The following is an 18,061-nucleotide window of genomic DNA, read 5'->3' as shown; positions in this document are numbered from 1 at the left end:
CTAATATCAGAATCCATGACATCTGGAGGGAGAATTCAATACGTCTAAAGGGACAATCCTTTGGTCCACCCACCTATCAATTGCAAGGATTCCCAATTGTGAAGATGGTTGTTGTATGGGGTCAAGGTGATGCTATTTTATTCTTATATTTAATTCTTATATATGTATAATAAAGTGTTATTGTTTATGCTTTATATCGTCTGTGTGCTTTTCTGAGTGTCACTGATCATCCCATTTGACAGAAATTAGTGGCGGAACAAATTGGTACCAGAAGTAGGGTTGATCAATGTGGTCAAAAAAGCACCAGATGAAACAAGGGGTTGAGGAGCAGGCTCCCAATCCCTCCATTCCGAATGGGAATGACAGTATAGGTAAATTAATGGCCACTGAGTGGTCTGTAGAAGCAGGATTATGTGAATCCTGTACTTTTGGAAGTGGGGATCCACATGAATTATGTGCCTCCTTACAAAAGGTGAAAATCTCAAAAGGAGAAGAGCAAGAAGGAATTTCCAGACAAGGAAGGATGATTTTGTCAGACTGGAGGAATTTGCATGAAGCTAAACATGAATTACAATTGAAATCAGGAGAGCTGGAAAAGAAAAGGTGTAATCAACAGCATGCCATTAGAATGCTATAATGTCAGAATAAGGTGTTAATGGATAAGGCTGTGCGATGTGCACGATATAAATACAAAAAACGGAGGCGGAAAGTGAGTTACAGAAAAGTTAAAATCTTAATTTATCATCTGCCGGATGATTGGAATCCAAACAAACGGGATGGGGATATTTGGGATTCAAATTATAATAACAGTGAGGAGGATATATGTGTTGAAGGAGAACAGGCAGAAAGTTTAGAAGCAGAGCCTGTGAGGAGACAAAGATTACAGGGAAGTCTACAAACAGGAGAAAATCTAACTAGAAATAATGTTATGGAGGATGTTACTCCACATGAAATCATGGATACGATGGCACGCTTTACACAGCAGCCTGGGGAACCACTAATACAATGGGTAATTCGGGTGCAGGAGCTGGGCGCAGCAGGGATTATGTTGGATGCCACAGATGCCCCTAAATTTGTTCAAATTAGTCAAGAAGTAGCAGTAAAAAATGCGTTACGGGAGGATCCTTATCCTGCAAAAAATGCCCAATGGTCTTTATTAGAGATAATTAGTAGAGGTGTCACGAAGCGATATCCACTTGAATCTGATTGGCCCTCAAATGATAAAATTTGGTATACATTAAAAGATGCTCAAATGAAAATTAAGGAGGAGTCTATGAAGGTAGCCTTAGTAATAGGTCACACTGACATATATATGACATTACCTTTTACTGTGTCCATGAGAAATAAAATTATTAAGTATGCTGCACTGGCATACAAACAGGTAATGATAACTTTGTTGATCAATCAAATAGACAGGACTATTTTGGAAGCCGTAGAAGCGGTCCGACAGTTAGGAGATTGGGGGGACTGGGGACCTCAAAATACTTTTGATAAAAAGAGAAAAGGACAATCCAATTCAAACAGGGCTAATCGGGTGTCTCGGAGGAATATGTTTTTGAAATTAATAAAAGATGGTGTAAAGGGGGAAGAAATAGATGGGAAGAATACAAGGACATTATGGGAAATGTACAAAAGTAGAGGACTGGGAAAGAAATCTATGTCTCAAGCACAAATGAACAAAGGGGAGAGGGAGGATATTTTGGTGCCAACGGCTCCCCCTGAGGAAACTGCTTCCATTCTTTATCCTGATTTAAAAGGGTGGAAGTGTTGGGAGGATCAATAATGTGAATGCCGAGCCTCAGTGTTTGCCTGGATCAAATTAGAACAGCGTCCGCAGATAGAGATAAATATTTAGTAGAAATCTGGGGAGCAAAAGGTACAAGCTGTAGTGGACACTGGGGTGGAGGAATATAAATATCAGGATTGGGGGGAAAATTATACAAGCGGGAAGAAAAAAAAAAAATATTACAAATTTTAAAATTGGACAATTACCAATTTGGGAATATATTGTATTAATCTATGGGATTCCTTAAAATATAATAGGGCTAGATATCCTAAAAGGGTTAACCTTACAGCTTTCTGATGGAATCTATAGTTTTGGTAAATTGCCAGACATTCCTACCCACTTTCTATCACAAGATTATAGCAGAAAGTGGGCAAAAGGATGCCGAGAGGTGATAGAGAAAGTTAAAACAGAAAATTGTAAACTTCCCTTCTCCCCAAAGTAAAAACCAGACTTGGGCCTTTTTTGGATTCTGGAGGCAACATATTTCACATCTGGGGTAACATATGGGGTAGTTTGGACAATAAAAAAGTAGAAATATTGCTAAGTGACCTTTATAAAGTATAAAGTTTTGTTAGATAGTATAAGGAAGTTGCATTCCAAGTGATTTTGCAAATGTGTCTTTTACCTCAAACACTAACATTGTGAACCACTGTACCTGCACGTAAACTTCTCTTGTATGTTTTATAGATGAAAAAGTCCCTGCTGGCATTCTCTTATGATTGTGTGACAGAGCTTTGAAATGGAAGAAGAAAGAAAGGAGACCAGCAAGAACTTAAGTTTCTATCTCTCTTTCTTTTAGAAGCTTAGTATCCAGACATGGTCAGGAGAACCAATTTCACTGTGCCATATTTAAAATACTTCCAGCACTGTGACCTGATAGTGGGAATCCAATGGATACCAAATTTGTTTATGACTCTTTTGATTAATAGTGTGCTTATTTACAGATTAAATTCAACCCTGAATCATTACCGATGGAAGAAAGCATGCCGGAGCTCTGTGTTTGTCTGTTTCTGTTATGTGTTGTCTGTTTCAGCTTATGGGGTACCCCAATAAACATCGCACATTGGCCATTTCCAGAGTTTATTCCACCCCTTCTATTAGTCCAAATGGTACCATTTCCCTTTCCAAAAAAGATTCCCCCACTTACAAGAAAGTATCTTATGAAAACCATGCTCACAATGATTTTATGCAATGGCTCATACAGCCCAATTATATTTTAGTTAGGGGTTATATTATAAGAGGATATCTGAAGAGAAAAAATTAGAAAGCTTTATACCTGGTAAAATGGTGTTCATTGATATTTGATATTTGCTAAATAAAAAAAAAAAAAAATGATCTCTCTTTATTTAACTTACCAGGTATAAACAGTGCAGTGCACATCTCTGACATAAGTTATTTTGGTATTACCATCAGTACGTGTTTATGGTCTCTTTTGAGTGACATAATAATTAGGTCCAGAACATAAAAAGGTGTATTTTCTGAATGTCCTACAGAATACCTTTAAGTGCATTAGTGTTGTTTCTCTTATCTCAAACAAATACTACCTTACACACCAGTATTGTGTCACATGTTATCACATTCTGTACATAAAGTGGTTTTTCTTTTTTTTATCTTCTCTTTTATCACTAGGGGTGTTTATTGTAACTAAAGCATTGAAGCTAAACAGTCATGATGAAATATTTTCCTTGGAAAATCACGTACAGTGGTGCCTCACACAACAAACTTAATCCGTTCCAGGAGCAAGTTTGTTATGTGAAACGTTCGTTGTGTGAAACGCGTTTTCCCATAACAATACATGTTAAAAAAAATAATTCGTTCTGTAGCATAAAATATGCTAAGATGACATAAAAAAAGATAAATTTTTGGTTATTATTTTTATTTAGATACATCTAAAAACATAATTGTTTTTTAAAAACAACACACATTTTTTAAATTTAAAGACAGACTAAGTAGAGTCTAATTTTACAGTGAGAGGGCAGAGTCTCAGCGGCAAAAACTGGGACTTAACTGTTCATTTTTTTTTTTTTCTACCGTGTTTCCCCGATGATAAGGCAGGGCCATCAAATAAGACAGCCCCCCCTTTTTAGAAAAAAAATGTAAAATAAGGCACCCCCCCGCAAATAAGCCACCCACCAATACCTGCGCTTACCCGAATCGGGTGGTACGGTGGGTGACTCCGTGTGGTCCCTGGCACCCCCGACACGATCGGGGCAAGAGGGAGCTCAAGCCCTCTTGCCCCCCCGACTCCCCGACACGATCGGGGCAAGAGGGAGCTCAAGCCCTCTTGCCCCCCCCGACTCCCCGACACGATCGGGGCAAGAGGGAGCTCAAGCCCTCTTGCCCCCCCCGACTCCCCGACACGATCGGGGCAAGAGGGAGCTCAAGCCCTCTTGCCCCCCCGACTCCCCGACACGATCGGGGCAAGAGGGAGCTCAAGCCCTCTTGCCCCCCCGACTCCCCGACACGATCGGGGCAAAAGGGAGCTCAAGCCCTCTTGCCCCCCCCGACTCCCTGACACGATCGGGGCAAAAGGGAGCCCAAGCCCTCTTGCCCCGCCGATTCCCCAACTCCCCGACAATATCGGGCCAGGAGGGAGCCCAAGTCCTCCTGGCCACGGCGACCCCCTAACCCCACCCTGCACTACATTACGGGCAGGAGGGATCCCAGGCCCTCCTGCCCTCGACGCAAACCCCCCCTCCCCCCAACGACCGCCCCCCCCAAGAACCTCCGACCGCCCCCCCAGCCGACCCGCGACCCCCCTGGCCGACCCCCACGACACCCCCAACCCCCTTCCCCGTACCTTTCTGTAGTTGGCCGGACAGACGGGAGCCAAACCCGCCTGTCCGGCAGGCAGCCATCGACGGAATGAGGCCGGATTGGCCCATCCGTCCCAAAGCTCCGCCTACTGGTGGGGCCTAAGGCGCCTGGGCCAATCAGAATAGGCCCGGGAGCCTTAGGTCCCTCCTGGGGGCAGGGCCTGAGGCACATGGTCGGGTTGGGCCCATGTGCCTCAGGCCCCGCCCCCAGGAGGGACCTAAGGCTCCCGGGCCTATTCTGATTGGCCCAGGCGCCTTAGGCCCCACCAGTAGGCGGAGCTTTGGGACGGATGGGCCAATCCGGCCTCATTCCGTCGTTGGCTGCCTGCCGGACAGGCGGGTTTGGCTCCCGTCTGTCCGGCCAACTACAGAAAGGTACGGGGAAGGGGGTTGGGGGTGTCGTGGGGGTCGGCCAGGGGGGTCGCGGGTCGGCTGGGGGGGCGGTCGGAGGTTCTTGGGGGGGGGCGGTCGTTGGGGGGAGGGGGGGTTTGCGTAGAGGGCAGGAGGGCCTGGGATCCCTCCTGCCCGTAATGTAGTGCAGGGTGGGGTTAGGGGGTCGCCGTGGCCAGGAGGACTTGGGCTCCCTCCTGGCCCGATATTGTGTGGGGAGTTGGGGAATCGGCGGGGCAAGAGGGCTTGGGCTCCTTTTTGCCCCGATCGTGTCGGGGAGTCGGGGGGGGCAAGAGGGAACCAGGCGGAGAGAGGGCAGTTAAGCGCAGTGCCTGCGCGGAAGGATGCAGCTCGGGCGACTTCGTTGTGTGAAACGAAGTTCGTTGTACGGATCAAGACATAAAGTTCGTTGTGCGCAGCGTTCGCTGTGCGAGGCGTCCGTTATGCGAGGCACCACTGTACTGGGAAATGTTATTACATATAGACTTTTATCCCTTTGTGATAGAATTGGTCAGCTCTGCTCTCTTATTTTTATGAGTTGGCTAACATGCTGGGTTAAGAGAAAATTTCACCAGATCGAGAAGATGATGACACGCAACCAGACATACAGTGCCGTGCTATGTGGCACCGACTTGGGAATAGAAGTGAGCCTATATCCTGCCACTTCACATTAGGGCTGGTCTCTGGGGGTGGTGCACTTGACTCTTACGTGAGTGAAGGCATGTGAGTGGCATAGCAAGCCTATTGAAACTGGAGCATAGCCAGATCCTAACCAAAGCTGCTAAGAAAAAACGGGGTACCAGATAACTGCAATGATCGATGGTGAATATGAAGCTACCCTAAATGTATGTAAGCCATGAGTAAGAGAACAAATATAATATTAATAAGATTATTAATTTACATGATTCCCTATACGTGATACTTTCAAGTAAAATGCCTAATTAGCAAGAAATATTAGGGAATGCAAGAATACCAGGTTTAGAACATAGGGAAATAATTTAACCTGAGGTATAGTAAATACTATTGTTTCTGAAATACTGGCTGGCAAACAAGCATATTTTGGCTCCAGAGTAGCAGATGTATTTAGATGGGAAGGTGAATGGGTACCAAATACTGTACATAATCATGAATTAACACTACGATATGATCAGTTAAGGTTACATGTTGTTAATGATAACTGTGTTTTGTTTTTTATACCACAAAGAATTAACTTTATCTCATTGATTTAAAACCACACCCTTAGATAGAAAATGGTGTAATTTTGAAATGAAACAATGTGTCCTTTAACGGTGATGCCTTTGACATTGGGGCCCCAATTATGGTTTCCCGCTTATCAGGGGCAACAAATAGATGAACAAAATAAAACAAACGTGTCATCTATGAACCATGTTCTTTACAACATACCTACAATTTGTGCCAATGGACCATTCCACCGCAAGGTTATACCTTTATACAAGAAATATCACATAAAAATGTTTGTGTTGCTAGCAGTACTGTTGAACTTATGATTCCTGCTATTCAAGCTCCCTTTTCAGTATGTGTATATCAAATGTAAATATTAATTTTTCTTTTGCCGATGTATTTTATTACCCTCTGTAAAGAAAGCCATGCAAAATATAGCAATCCTAAATAAAGCAAATCAGCAATGTAACCTTACCTTGCTGCAGCATAAAATAGATACTGAATTTTGAAATACTAACTTGCATTCTGTGGCAGATCACATTGAAGCTACCACTGCATACCATTAGTGGGATGCTTTTACTAGAGGGCTACGGCACAAAAGGTGTTTCTTCATTCCTTACTCTATGTTTTTGTTTAGCTATCCTTATGTTAACATTTCTTAATTGTGGGTTTATACAAACGGACACTCTCTCCCTTTATTCGGATGATTTCTTATTGGGAGGTGCAGACTTAAGGATCCAAGGGTGGACTGTATTGCCTATGGCCACAGGGGGTAAATGAACTCAGCATACTACGTAATATGTCTCCTCAAGTCTGCTTATCTGATCTCCTTTGCCTGCGTGTCGCCCGGATAGCATCAAAGGGACAGTGAACTGCAACACCTCCTTGTTTACTTCCTTTGCCTGCGTGTCACCCACAATAACATCAAAAGGACAATAAAGCAACACCTCCCAAGGACAGATGGGACACCGATCTCTGCAAACACCTCCTTGACCTAGGTGTTGTCAAAACAGAGAACAAAAGAGCAGGACCAGCTGTTTTACTAATAGCAGGACCAGCTGTTTATGCTTTGAACTCAGCAGCTTATAAGTACGGGATTCCGCTCCTAATATCAGAATCCATGACGTCTGGAGGGAGAATTCAATACGTCTAAAGGGACAGTCCTTTGGTCCACCCACCTATCAATTGCAAGGATTCCCAATTGTGAAGATGGTCTTTGTATGGGGTCAAGGTGATGCTATTTTATTCTTATATTTAATTCTTATATATGTATAATAAAGTGTTATTGTTTATGCTTTATATTGTCTGTGTGCTTTTCTGAGTGTCACTGATCATCCCATTTGACAGAAATTAGTGGCGGAACAGAAGGAAACACGCACTTCACAGTCTCCTTCTCTCAGAGCGCGGCCGCTCTCGGGTACAAGCACCAGGATCATGGCCACCGCCAGGCCGCCCGCTCCCCACATCGTATGCGCACGGGACGCTGCTTCCATCTATCTCTGGGAATCTGACTTCAGCGTGTAGCCAACAGTAGGGAAAAGGCTTCACTAACTCATAAACACTTATTTTTAATACAAAAAAAACCATTAGCATTCCACTCTCAAAGCAACTGATTACAATGTGGTGAAGTCGAGGAACAGGACCAGTGTAATCCGGTCTGAGCTCTTTAATAGGATGTTTTATTCAGTTTACAAATAAGAACTTGTAATATTACATTTTCTATAGTGAGATGCTAAATCTTCTGAGCTAAATATGTCATCATGGCTGTATTTTCCATGATGTAACATGAGAGTTAAGATGTCTGAGGTAATTTATGAGTCTTTCAGTATTATTGTATCAAAAAATTTATATGGTTCAGTTATTAAGGCAAATTGTTTCATTCATACAGAAATGTTTGACAGTAAGTCACAAAGGACCTCCAAATTACATTGAAAAAAAAAATGTGGGCCATGTTAAAACAATTTGCACACGCTGTTACTATTATTCTGTTCACTGAATAGAAATGGGGAGAGAGAAAAATACCTTACCCTATAAAATATGCATTGAAGTGCCAAAAGCTTTCCTTTCATTTCTGACTAGGAATAGAGATCAAATTCATTTTTTAAAACCTCAGAACCATAAATAAGGCAAACTACTAACTAGCGTATCAATAAAATAGCAAAATAATACACAATAAATAGCAAATAAAACAGTTAAGAATATAAACAAGACACATTACCTTGCAAAGAAGCAGTTTGGGGATCTATTATGATGTAAAATAGCTAGTCATATTTAACAGCAACATTTTTATAGCTGTGCCTCTCAGATAAACATATTAAAGTTAAAATTACTGTACATTAAAGAGATGTACAGTTTTAAAAATCAAATCAATCAAGTTTATGCTGTCTTAAAAACACTTAACAGTTGTTAAAGAATGCTAATTTAGGCAATGCTAGTTACTTTGCTAGTAGTTTCTCTGACCCACATGGTGTCAAAGTTGGTACAGATGGTAAGGATTTTGGAGAAACCCTTGAAAAAAAAAATAGTACATTCTGATTGATATAGTGGATGATCCAAGCTATAGTGCACTTCAGTTTGCAATGAGACCTTTTTCTAGTTGGTTTGTTAATTTATATCAGAACTCTTTCAAGATTTCAGAGAAATAGAGAAAAATGAAGACAGATAAAGATCATATGGTTTATCCAATCTGCCCATCCATGCCATCTCTTCTCTTTTTCACTCCCTTAGAGATCCTATGTACTTATCTGAAAATTTTTTAAATCCAGATACAGTTTTCATCTCCACCACCTCCAGCGGGAGGTCAAACCACAAATATACCGCCTTTTCTGTAAAGTATTCTTTAGGTTACTTCTGAGTATGTCTCCTTTCACCTTCATCCTATGCCCTCATTCCAGAGCTTCCTTATAATTGAAGGGATGTAGAGAGAACTGGTTAACAGCAGTGGCATACCAAGACGGGGGGGGGGGGGGTGAGCAGGGAGAGAGGAGTCCACCCTGGCTACAATCCATAAGAGGATGCTCCCACAGCTGATATTAGGGGGCAAACAGGGCAGCTCCCCTGGGCCCCACAGCTCCAGGGGGCTTCTGTGGTCTGTAAACCTTTTTTCTTTCCATTTGTGGCAGCGGCAGCCTTCACAACTCACTGTTCTGGCTGGTATCAGACCTTCCTCTGTGCTGGGGCCTGCCTGTGAAGGCTGACATTGCCTACAACAAAAGGCAAATTTTCTAAGGGGGGGGGGTGACAGAGAGTACTCCCCTCTCATGCATTATTAGAACCGCAAGGCACAAGCAGAATAGAAATCACTAATGTAATGTAATGTAATTATTTGGAAAGCAGCTCGCTGCGTCACTCTCTGAGTCTTGCCTTTAGGCTTGAGCTCTGAATCTTTTGAGCATCTATCCCATTGGTCCTTTGTACTTTGCATCACTTGGTATCCGTTTGCCTTTCTTTTTCCAGCAATGTAGTAACTCTGGCCAAATACACATGTGCTTTATAACCCCCAAAGAGGAAACCAGGCTTAATGTTAGCTTTGCCTATAAGAGTGCATGCGAGAAACATCTTCACTTACTTTGTTGCCCAAATAAGAACTGGGTGCACTCCAGTAGTAGACTGGTGGCAGGACTACTCTGGCATCTGAGTTTCTGATATTAAGTTGCTGGGGGCCATCAAAGGTGTCCTTCCGGGGTGGAACTCTGACAAGACCTTCTAAGTCAGTCACATACCAGCCACTCATCTCTATAACCTGAAAACGAAGAAGTGGCAGAAAATGTTAGCATGCAAAGTATCCACATTCACATATATTTTATAAGAACACACGTAAATCGTGATTCTGCCCACACTGAACACAAGCGCTGCTCCAAAACACGAGTACAGCTCAGTCGCATAAAAGTAGGCACCTTATTGGAACTGCGTGCACTTTTGTGATTTTAATCTTTCAAGGGAATGTTATAAAAGTCCTTTTGTGGGCATTCAAAAGCCTATATGAGAGAACAGTGAATTATAAAATTACCTCCATAAGAATTTTCCTTGACAGTCACCCAAAAATAAAGGGTAGCTATTCAGAGTCAGCAGTCAGTGATTATTTAGCTTCTTCCAGCTATAAGCTAAACTTACCCTGGGTACTGAATGCCTAGTCATGCCTCGTCTCCCTATTACCTCTACTGAATATTCAAGTATTCAGGGATGTGGAAGATAACTAGGCACAGGCCATGTTAGCTCAGTGGATGAAACTGGAACAGCTGTTATCAAATGACTTGGCTGGTTAGCAGATTGAATACCATCGCCAACCTGCTAAGTAGCAGCTTTATGTTTTATTAAAACTTATTCTACCGCTCGTTCATATGACAGGTCCAAGCAGTTTACATTAACTAACAAAATCTACTTTTCTAACAGGATAGAAAATCTGGATGCTCACAGGACTAACCCCTCCCCCCTTTCACAAAAGCGTAACATGGTTTTTAGTGCCGGCCGCGGCTGTAACAGCTTCGACACTCATAGGAATTCTACGAGCATCAGAGCTGTTACCACCGCAGCCAGTGCCAAAAACTGTGCTACAGTTTTGTAAAAAGGGGGGGTAATTGTACAGGCCACGACGGAGTCTAAAAACCGCTGTGGCTACAGCCCCAAAGTCTATAGGTATTTAAAGGGCTTCAGGGCTTTTGCCGCATGGGAGCTGCAAGTGTGGCTTTGCAAAAGAGAGGGTATGTTGATAAATATAACTGTTTAAAAAATATATACAATATATTCGTTTAACTTGTTTTTTTGTACTAAACTTGTCAAACTACTCTCATAGATGTGAGGGGCCAAACAAAAGTTCTCAGTCCAACCAACAAAGTTGGGGCAGTCTCCATCGAGGGCTATACACTTAGGGGCTGATAATATAAACAGCCACCTAAATTGACTGGCATATTAAAAAAATGGTGCCGGCTGCACGTCAATCACAATTGGGCGCCATTTACAGAATTGTGGCTAGCAGCGTCTTTGTAAAAACTTAGGCGCCTGAAATGGAGGCGAGGGTTTTAAAGGCCTACATTTCAGGCGCCTAAGTTTTTGGAGAATCGCGATTAGCATCGCCTAAGTCACACTTCACCCAATGAAATGCCCATTTAGGTGTTAAGCACTGCTAAGCACCATGTGATAGTCGCCTATCTTTCAAAGAATCAGATAGGTGCCTATCATCCAATTATTATTATTATTTTTTTTTTTTTACCAATTATTAAGCCTATTAAGTTATGCGCTTAAGAGGTGCCTAACTTTACGTGCCATTTAAAGAATATTGCCCTTAGTCCAGTAATTTTCCACTTTCTTCATTCTGTCAGAAAAATACGGAATGAAAAAAGTGGAAAAATTGCTGAACTAAGGGCTCCTTTTACAAAGGTGCCCTAGCGTTTTTAGCGCATGCACTGGATTAGCGCGTGCTACCCGAAAAACTACCGCCTGCTCAAGAGGAGGCGGTAGTGGCTAGAATGCGCTTTCCACACATTAAGGCCCTAACGCACCTTTGTAAAAGGAGCCCTAAGTGTATAGCCCTCGATGGAGACTGCCCCAACTTTGTTGGTTGGGCCACATTGTGACCAGGCAGACACAAGGCCTGCCAAGGTCCCAGCTAAGCTTAGGAATAAAGTAAAAGTAAAATCCCGGAAGGAAAATGCTAGGATTTCCCAGGATGATAATGTGGGGGATAATGCCAGTGGCCACCAGGAGGAGCCAGATTTATCTGAAGATGAAGGGAGTGAGTTTTGTCCAAGTCAACACCAGGGGAGCTCAAGAAGCCCCTGGAGTTCTGCTGACACACTCAGAACAGGGCACGCCCCTAGAGTAGATAAGCCAGCAGTGGCATTCCAACCAGCAAGCCGGTTAGGGAGGAAGTTTAGGTCTTGTCTCCCTAAAGCTTCACCTGAGGCAAACAGGAGTAACAGCCCTATACCGATGGAACTGCCTGAGGCTGGGCAAGCAGAAGATTTACTACTCCCAAAGGAAGAGCCTATGGACTGCCAAGAGACTTGTGCTGACTGTGAATCCAATTATCTTGAACCAATGCAGGTGGACTTGGCTTTAATCCACAAACAGTGAGTGTGGTTCTTTTGGAACTGTTTGTGTGCTGTTTTTTGTTTTTTCTTGAATGTTGTTTTGGAAGGAAGCTAGGAGTGTGTGGGGAGAGGTTTTGCTGCCACCTTGGGAGGGAATTTTTGAAAGCCTATCTGAAGGCCTTTATGTTAGCAAAACCTGGTTCACTCTCCTATTCCTGGCAGACAGATATGTTTGTCAGAGGCTTTCCTTTATTTCATTTAATGATTGGAAATTGAGGAAACTTAAATGCTGAACTTTATTTTGATGGAATAAAATACCTGTTTTGGAGCAGGCACTACTAGCTCTACAAAGAGCTGGATCCCCAGAGCTATTGGGACCTGATAAGCAGGGGAAGAAAGTTGGGACTTTATTATGAACTGCTTTAGTTTCTTGCCCTTTTTGGCAGTTTTGTTTTTGTTCTCTTTAATGCTATAAGAAGCCCTAACTGATGTTACAAAGTTGGAGGAAGTACTTACCTGCCTTAACGAATCAAGTAAAAAGAACTATTTTTCTAAACAACCCTATGATTGAGGCTTTATTTTTGTTTTAATTAATTGTGAATTTGGTTGAAAAGTCCAGTCCTGCAGGGTGGCTCCATGTCGGGTCACACGCTAATGCACAGTTTGTTGTAGCCATCAAAATTACTGCAGAGCCCTGCCCTGGGCTAAAGTGGTGGCCACAACATACATACATGGTTCACATATATACAGATCACTTGCACAAATTTCAAAGGTAATTTTGTTAACAATTCTTTTACTTCCAGAGTATACAGTCACTTGACATAAATGACACTGGATTGTGTTGAACCACTGACCTTCAAACAATTAATCAAAACGAGCCTCAGACTCATAGGCTGGACATTCCAATCCAGGCCAGATACTTCAAGCCAGCAAGGCTAAAGTCTAAGAATCACAGGCTCCTCTTACACCGGGGGGGAGGGGGAACACGGTAAAAGAAAAACACTTGGGTAAAAAAGGGAGAAAAACCTGAGCTCCCACCCATCTGTAAAGCATACGAAACCCAGTGCCCACTCACAACACAGTGTGCAACACGTAGTTCAGGGGTAGGGAACTCTGGTCCTCGAGAGCCATATTCCAGTCGGGTTTTCAGGATTTCCCCAATGAATATGCATTGAAAGCAGTGCATGCATATTCATTGAGGAAATCTTGAAAACCCGACTGGAATACGGCTCTCGAGGACCGGAGTTCCCAGCCCCTGACGTAGTTATTTGACTTCAAATTAACTTTTTCATAGCTAAGTATTTGTCTTTTTTGTTTTGTTTTTAGTATTTTTTGTTTAACTACATGTTGCACACTGTGTTGTGAGTGGGCACTGAGTTTCGTATGCTCTACAGACAAGTGGGAGCTCAGGTTTTTCTCTGATTTTTACCCACATTTTTTACTGTGCTCCTCCCACCCCCACCTGGCCGGTGTAAGAGGAGCTTGTGTTTATTAGACTTTAGCCTTGCTGGCTTGAAGTATCTGGCCTGGATTGGAATGTCCGTCCTGTGAGTCTGAGGCTCGGTTTGATCAATTTTTTAAGGTCAGTGGCTCCCCATATATACAGTACATGCATACATATATAGATATAAATATGAGGGTGGTTTAAAAAGTTTAGTACATAAGACATTACATAAGAAGTTACATTACATAAAGTTTAGAACATTACATAAGAATTGCCGCTGCTGGGTCAGACCAGTGGTCCATCATTCCCATCAGTCTGCTCCCGCGGCTGCCCTTAGTTCACAGACCAGTGCCCTAATTGAGTCTAGCCTTACCTGCGTACATTCCGGTTCAGCAGGAACTTGTCTAACTCTGTCTTGAATCCCTGGAGGGTGTTTTCCCTTATAACAGCCTCCGGAAGAGCGTTCCGGTTTTCTACCACTCTCTGGGTGAAGAAGAACTTCCTTATGTTTGTACGGAATCTATCCCCTTTTAACTTTAGAGAGTGCCTCTCGTACTCCCTACTTTGGAGAGGGTGAACAATCTCTCTTTCTCTACGAAGTCTATTCCCTTCATTATCTTGAATGTTTTGATCATGTCCCCTCTCAGTCTCCTCTTTTCACGGGAGAAGAGACCCAGTTTCTCTAATCTCTCGCTGTACGTCAACTCCTCCAACCCCTTAACCACATGAAGAGGTGTGAAAAGTTCTCAGCCCAACCAACTTCCTAAATTCTGAGCGTTATTTTGCCACTGTAGATGAAAAGAGTGTTATTTCGTTAAGTGCCAATTTGCAGAAACTAAATTCTATACTTTCACTTTGTTGCAGACCATTGATTGAATCATATCCACATCATTCTCTTATTGATTGGGCTGAGAAATTTTCAGAAAGTTAACAATGGGTTTCACTAAATGATGCTAGAGGTTTTTTAGCATGGGCCAGCAAGTTAAATCCTCTGACGCTCATAGGAATTCTATAAGCGTCGAAGCATTTACCTCGCCGGCTTGTGCAAAAACCTCTAGTGCCATTTAGAGACATATATTAGCTGCTAATTGGGATTAACAACCAATAATTGGCTATAATTGTTATTGGTACTAATTTGCAAGTTGTGCATGTAACTGCCTTGGTCAGTATTCTATAAAATGAGCATGAAAAATTACAGAGACCCTTTTTTATGTGTTATATTTGGTATTGCGATTTATATTATGTATGGTTATCTGGAAACCACGTAGGTTTAGGCGATCTATCAATTTTAAAATAAATAATAAATTACATAGTGCCCAACTGCAATGGGGGTGTGGACCTAGAAGGGACATGGACAGGCCAGAAGTGTAACCTTCGCTGGTTACAGAATGCTGTAGTTTTGTGTCCATCAATAAGGCAGAACTAGTCAATAGGTTCGGAGAGTGATAGCTCATTGACAGAAATCCTCTGTCATTGAGCTACTACTCTCCGAACCTATTGACTAGTTCTGCCTTATTGTTGGTCTCTTTTGCGGCAGTTTTTGGAGTTTTCTCCCTGTAGTTTTGTGTCTGACAGCAGTTAGGCTCAAGCATTTATATCAGCCAGTGAGCTAGCATAAAAGCCTAAGTCTAAATTTAGGCACATAACTGCAGATTTACCCTATTATTCTATAATGACAATTACATGCATAATTGCTGATATAAAATTTGCACTTAGTACAGATAGGGGTACAGATAGGAGTAAAGGTAGGTAATAGGGATAGGATTAGAGGATTAGAGGCAGTTACAAAATTAGTCAGGGACACTATTCAGGCAATTAGGCCTGATGGGCCGCCGCGAGAGCGGACCGCTGGGCAGGATGGACCTCTGGTCTGCCTCAGTGGAGGCAACTTCTTATGTTCTTATGTTCTTATCCTGGCACATAACTTTAGACAACCTGTAGAGAATTATGCCTTCAGAGTTCTACAATAAACAAAGATCAAATGCCTCATGTGTCATGTTATAACTTGTTCTTACTGGGTTGTAGTTCCAGTGAGAGCCTACACAGATGCTGGAGACCCCTGAACAGAAACACTTCTCACAGCCTTCCTGGTTGTTTTGGTTCAAGTTGAAGAATCCATGTTTACAACGATCACAATTTTCTCCTTCGACGTTCTCCTGGAAACCCAAAATTACATTAAGTATATTACTTTTCCATCATCATTAACCCTCTAGGCCAGTGTTTTTCAAGCTAGTCCTGGAGTATCTTCTAACTAGTCTGGTTTCCAGATTATCCCCAATAAATATGCAGCAATTACGTATACAGCGGGACTTCTCAATTTGTTCAAATAGCTTTGAAATACATTCAATTATTTTACATACCATTGACAAAGCTATCAATTCTTTCAAATTATTTATTACAACCTTTTACATACAATCTTGTTATAAATATCAATCACACAAGATCAGTCAATTGTGATAACCCATGCTGATAAGGGGGGGGGGGGTGCAGTAGTCCTTCTTGAAAGGACTGATTATGATAAGCATGCTTTTAGACAACTCAATGATCAGGAATACTATCAGAATTTAGGTATGGTGGACCTTGTGGGTGATTTTGGGTGTAGGGTTAATGGATGTTTGATTCTAGCCAAAACAAATCAGGTTATTTCTGAAAAGGAATATAAATATCTGATGGTGGAGCACCCCAGGACTCCCTTCATTTATTTTACTCCAAAAATGTACAAATCTCTTCAGTCTCCCCCTGGGTGACCCTTCGTTTCTAGCAATCGGTCATTATTCCAACCTTTATCTCAAAATCTGGACTTTTATTTACAAGAAGCAGTTCATCAAATTCCTTCATTTTTAGAAGATTCTACTCACCTTCTATAGGAACTGGATAAAATTACAATTACTTGTGATTCTTCCATCTTGTTGATGATTTTAGATGACACTGCGCTATATACTAATATCCCTCAACAAGAATTAATAGGAGAGTTGGTTGAGACATTTGATCTGTCTGTGGGGCAAAAAGAGTTGTAGAGGGATATTAGTAAACTTGTGATTAAGGGCTCTTTTTACTAAGGTGTGCTAGCGTTTTTAGCGCATGCACAAGATTAGCGCATGCTATAGCACGCGGCAGGCTGAAAAATTACCGCCTGCTTAAAAGAAGGCAGTAGGAGCTAGCTCGCACTAAAACTACTAGCGCACCTTTGTAAAAGGAGCTCTAAGTGTAATTATTTCAATTATGGTAATCAATATTATTTACAGACGAAGGGGGTGGCGATGGGGGCCACTGTGGCCCCCATTCATCACATGCCTATACATGGCACGGTTTGAGAACAAATTTGTATATGACAGCTCTTATAAGCAAGGGATTGTTAGTTTGAAAAGATTCATCGATGATATTCAGTTGATATGGTCGGGTGGTGAAGAGTTCTTAAGTGAATTCTTTAAATATTTAAACACTTGTGACCCTAATATTTCTTTGCAGGCCACTAAATCTGAGGAGAGAATTTACTTTTTGGATATACAAATAAGTTATGATCAGGGCAGTTTTTCTACCTCTATTTTTCATACACCAATGGACCAGAACACTGTCCTTCACTATAATAGGTATCATCTGAAAAGTTGGAGGAATAATGTTCCGGTGGGTCAGTTTTTAAAAGTAAAATGGCTGTGCAGTGATCCAGGTGAATTTAGCCAACAATCGCACGTTATGACTGAACGTTTTTCCCATTGGGGCTACCCTAAGATAATTATTAATCGAGCATTCAAAAGGTCTAAACATACTAAGAGAAGTTGGCTTATGTTAAGATCCAAGAGGCAGCAGCATGATAAACAAATGACGTGTATCTTGCTGCATTCGAGGCAATCGCAACAAATTTAAAAAAGTGATTTTCCGTAATTGGCACATTTTGAATCTTCATACTGGCTTTGATGAACTGCCCCGGTTTGTGTTTACTCGTAACCGTAATTTGCGAGATATCTTGTCAAAAAACTGTCCCAAAAGATGTGAAAGGGAGATTACTGATTTAAGGGGCCATTACAAATGTGGGGATGTGTTTATTGCAAGTTTTTATTAGAAGGAGACAGAATTATAATACCTAATAGTGGAAGGGTGTTTCATCTTCAGTACTGTATTGACTGCAATACGGAACAGGTGGTATATGGGATAATGTGCCCCTATAGGGAGTGATATTTGGGTCACACAAAAAGGAAAATAAAATATCGAATTGACCAGCATATTAACAATTTAAGGTTGAGGAAAACCGATTTGCCGCTAGTAGCCCATTGGACACAACTTAACCATGAAGTTGATGAGTTGTGATTTGTGGTTCTAATTGTGGCTCAATTGGTAAGGAGTGGTAACATTTCTGAGGTTCTGCTAAGAAAAGAACAGAGATTAATTCATTCATGGGGTACGATAAAGCCCAATG

At 42.0% G+C, this 18,061-nt stretch overlaps 1 protein-coding gene across 10 annotated transcripts in view; it reads right to left on the bottom strand.

Moving 5' to 3' along the window:
- The window catches only part of LAMA2 (laminin subunit alpha 2), a 1,204,230-nt gene that overhangs the window by 700,659 nt on the left and 485,510 nt on the right, over positions 1–18,061 (bottom strand). For all 10 annotated transcript variants that reach the window (XM_033936921.1, XM_033936924.1, XM_033936922.1 and 7 more), the window contains exons 11-12: positions 15,663–15,803; positions 9,743–9,916 (exon numbers count right to left, since the gene is read on the bottom strand). In XM_033936921.1, coding sequence (XP_033792812.1) covers positions 9,743–9,916; positions 15,663–15,803 — 315 coding nt within the window. The remainder of the gene's footprint in view (positions 1–9,742; positions 9,917–15,662; positions 15,804–18,061) is intronic.

This window comes from Geotrypetes seraphini, chromosome 3 (genome assembly GCF_902459505.1).
Source record: "Geotrypetes seraphini chromosome 3, aGeoSer1.1, whole genome shotgun sequence".
Taxonomy (NCBI): Eukaryota; Metazoa; Chordata; class Amphibia; order Gymnophiona; family Dermophiidae; genus Geotrypetes; species Geotrypetes seraphini.
This window is presented reverse-complemented; position numbering and strand designations above follow the sequence as displayed.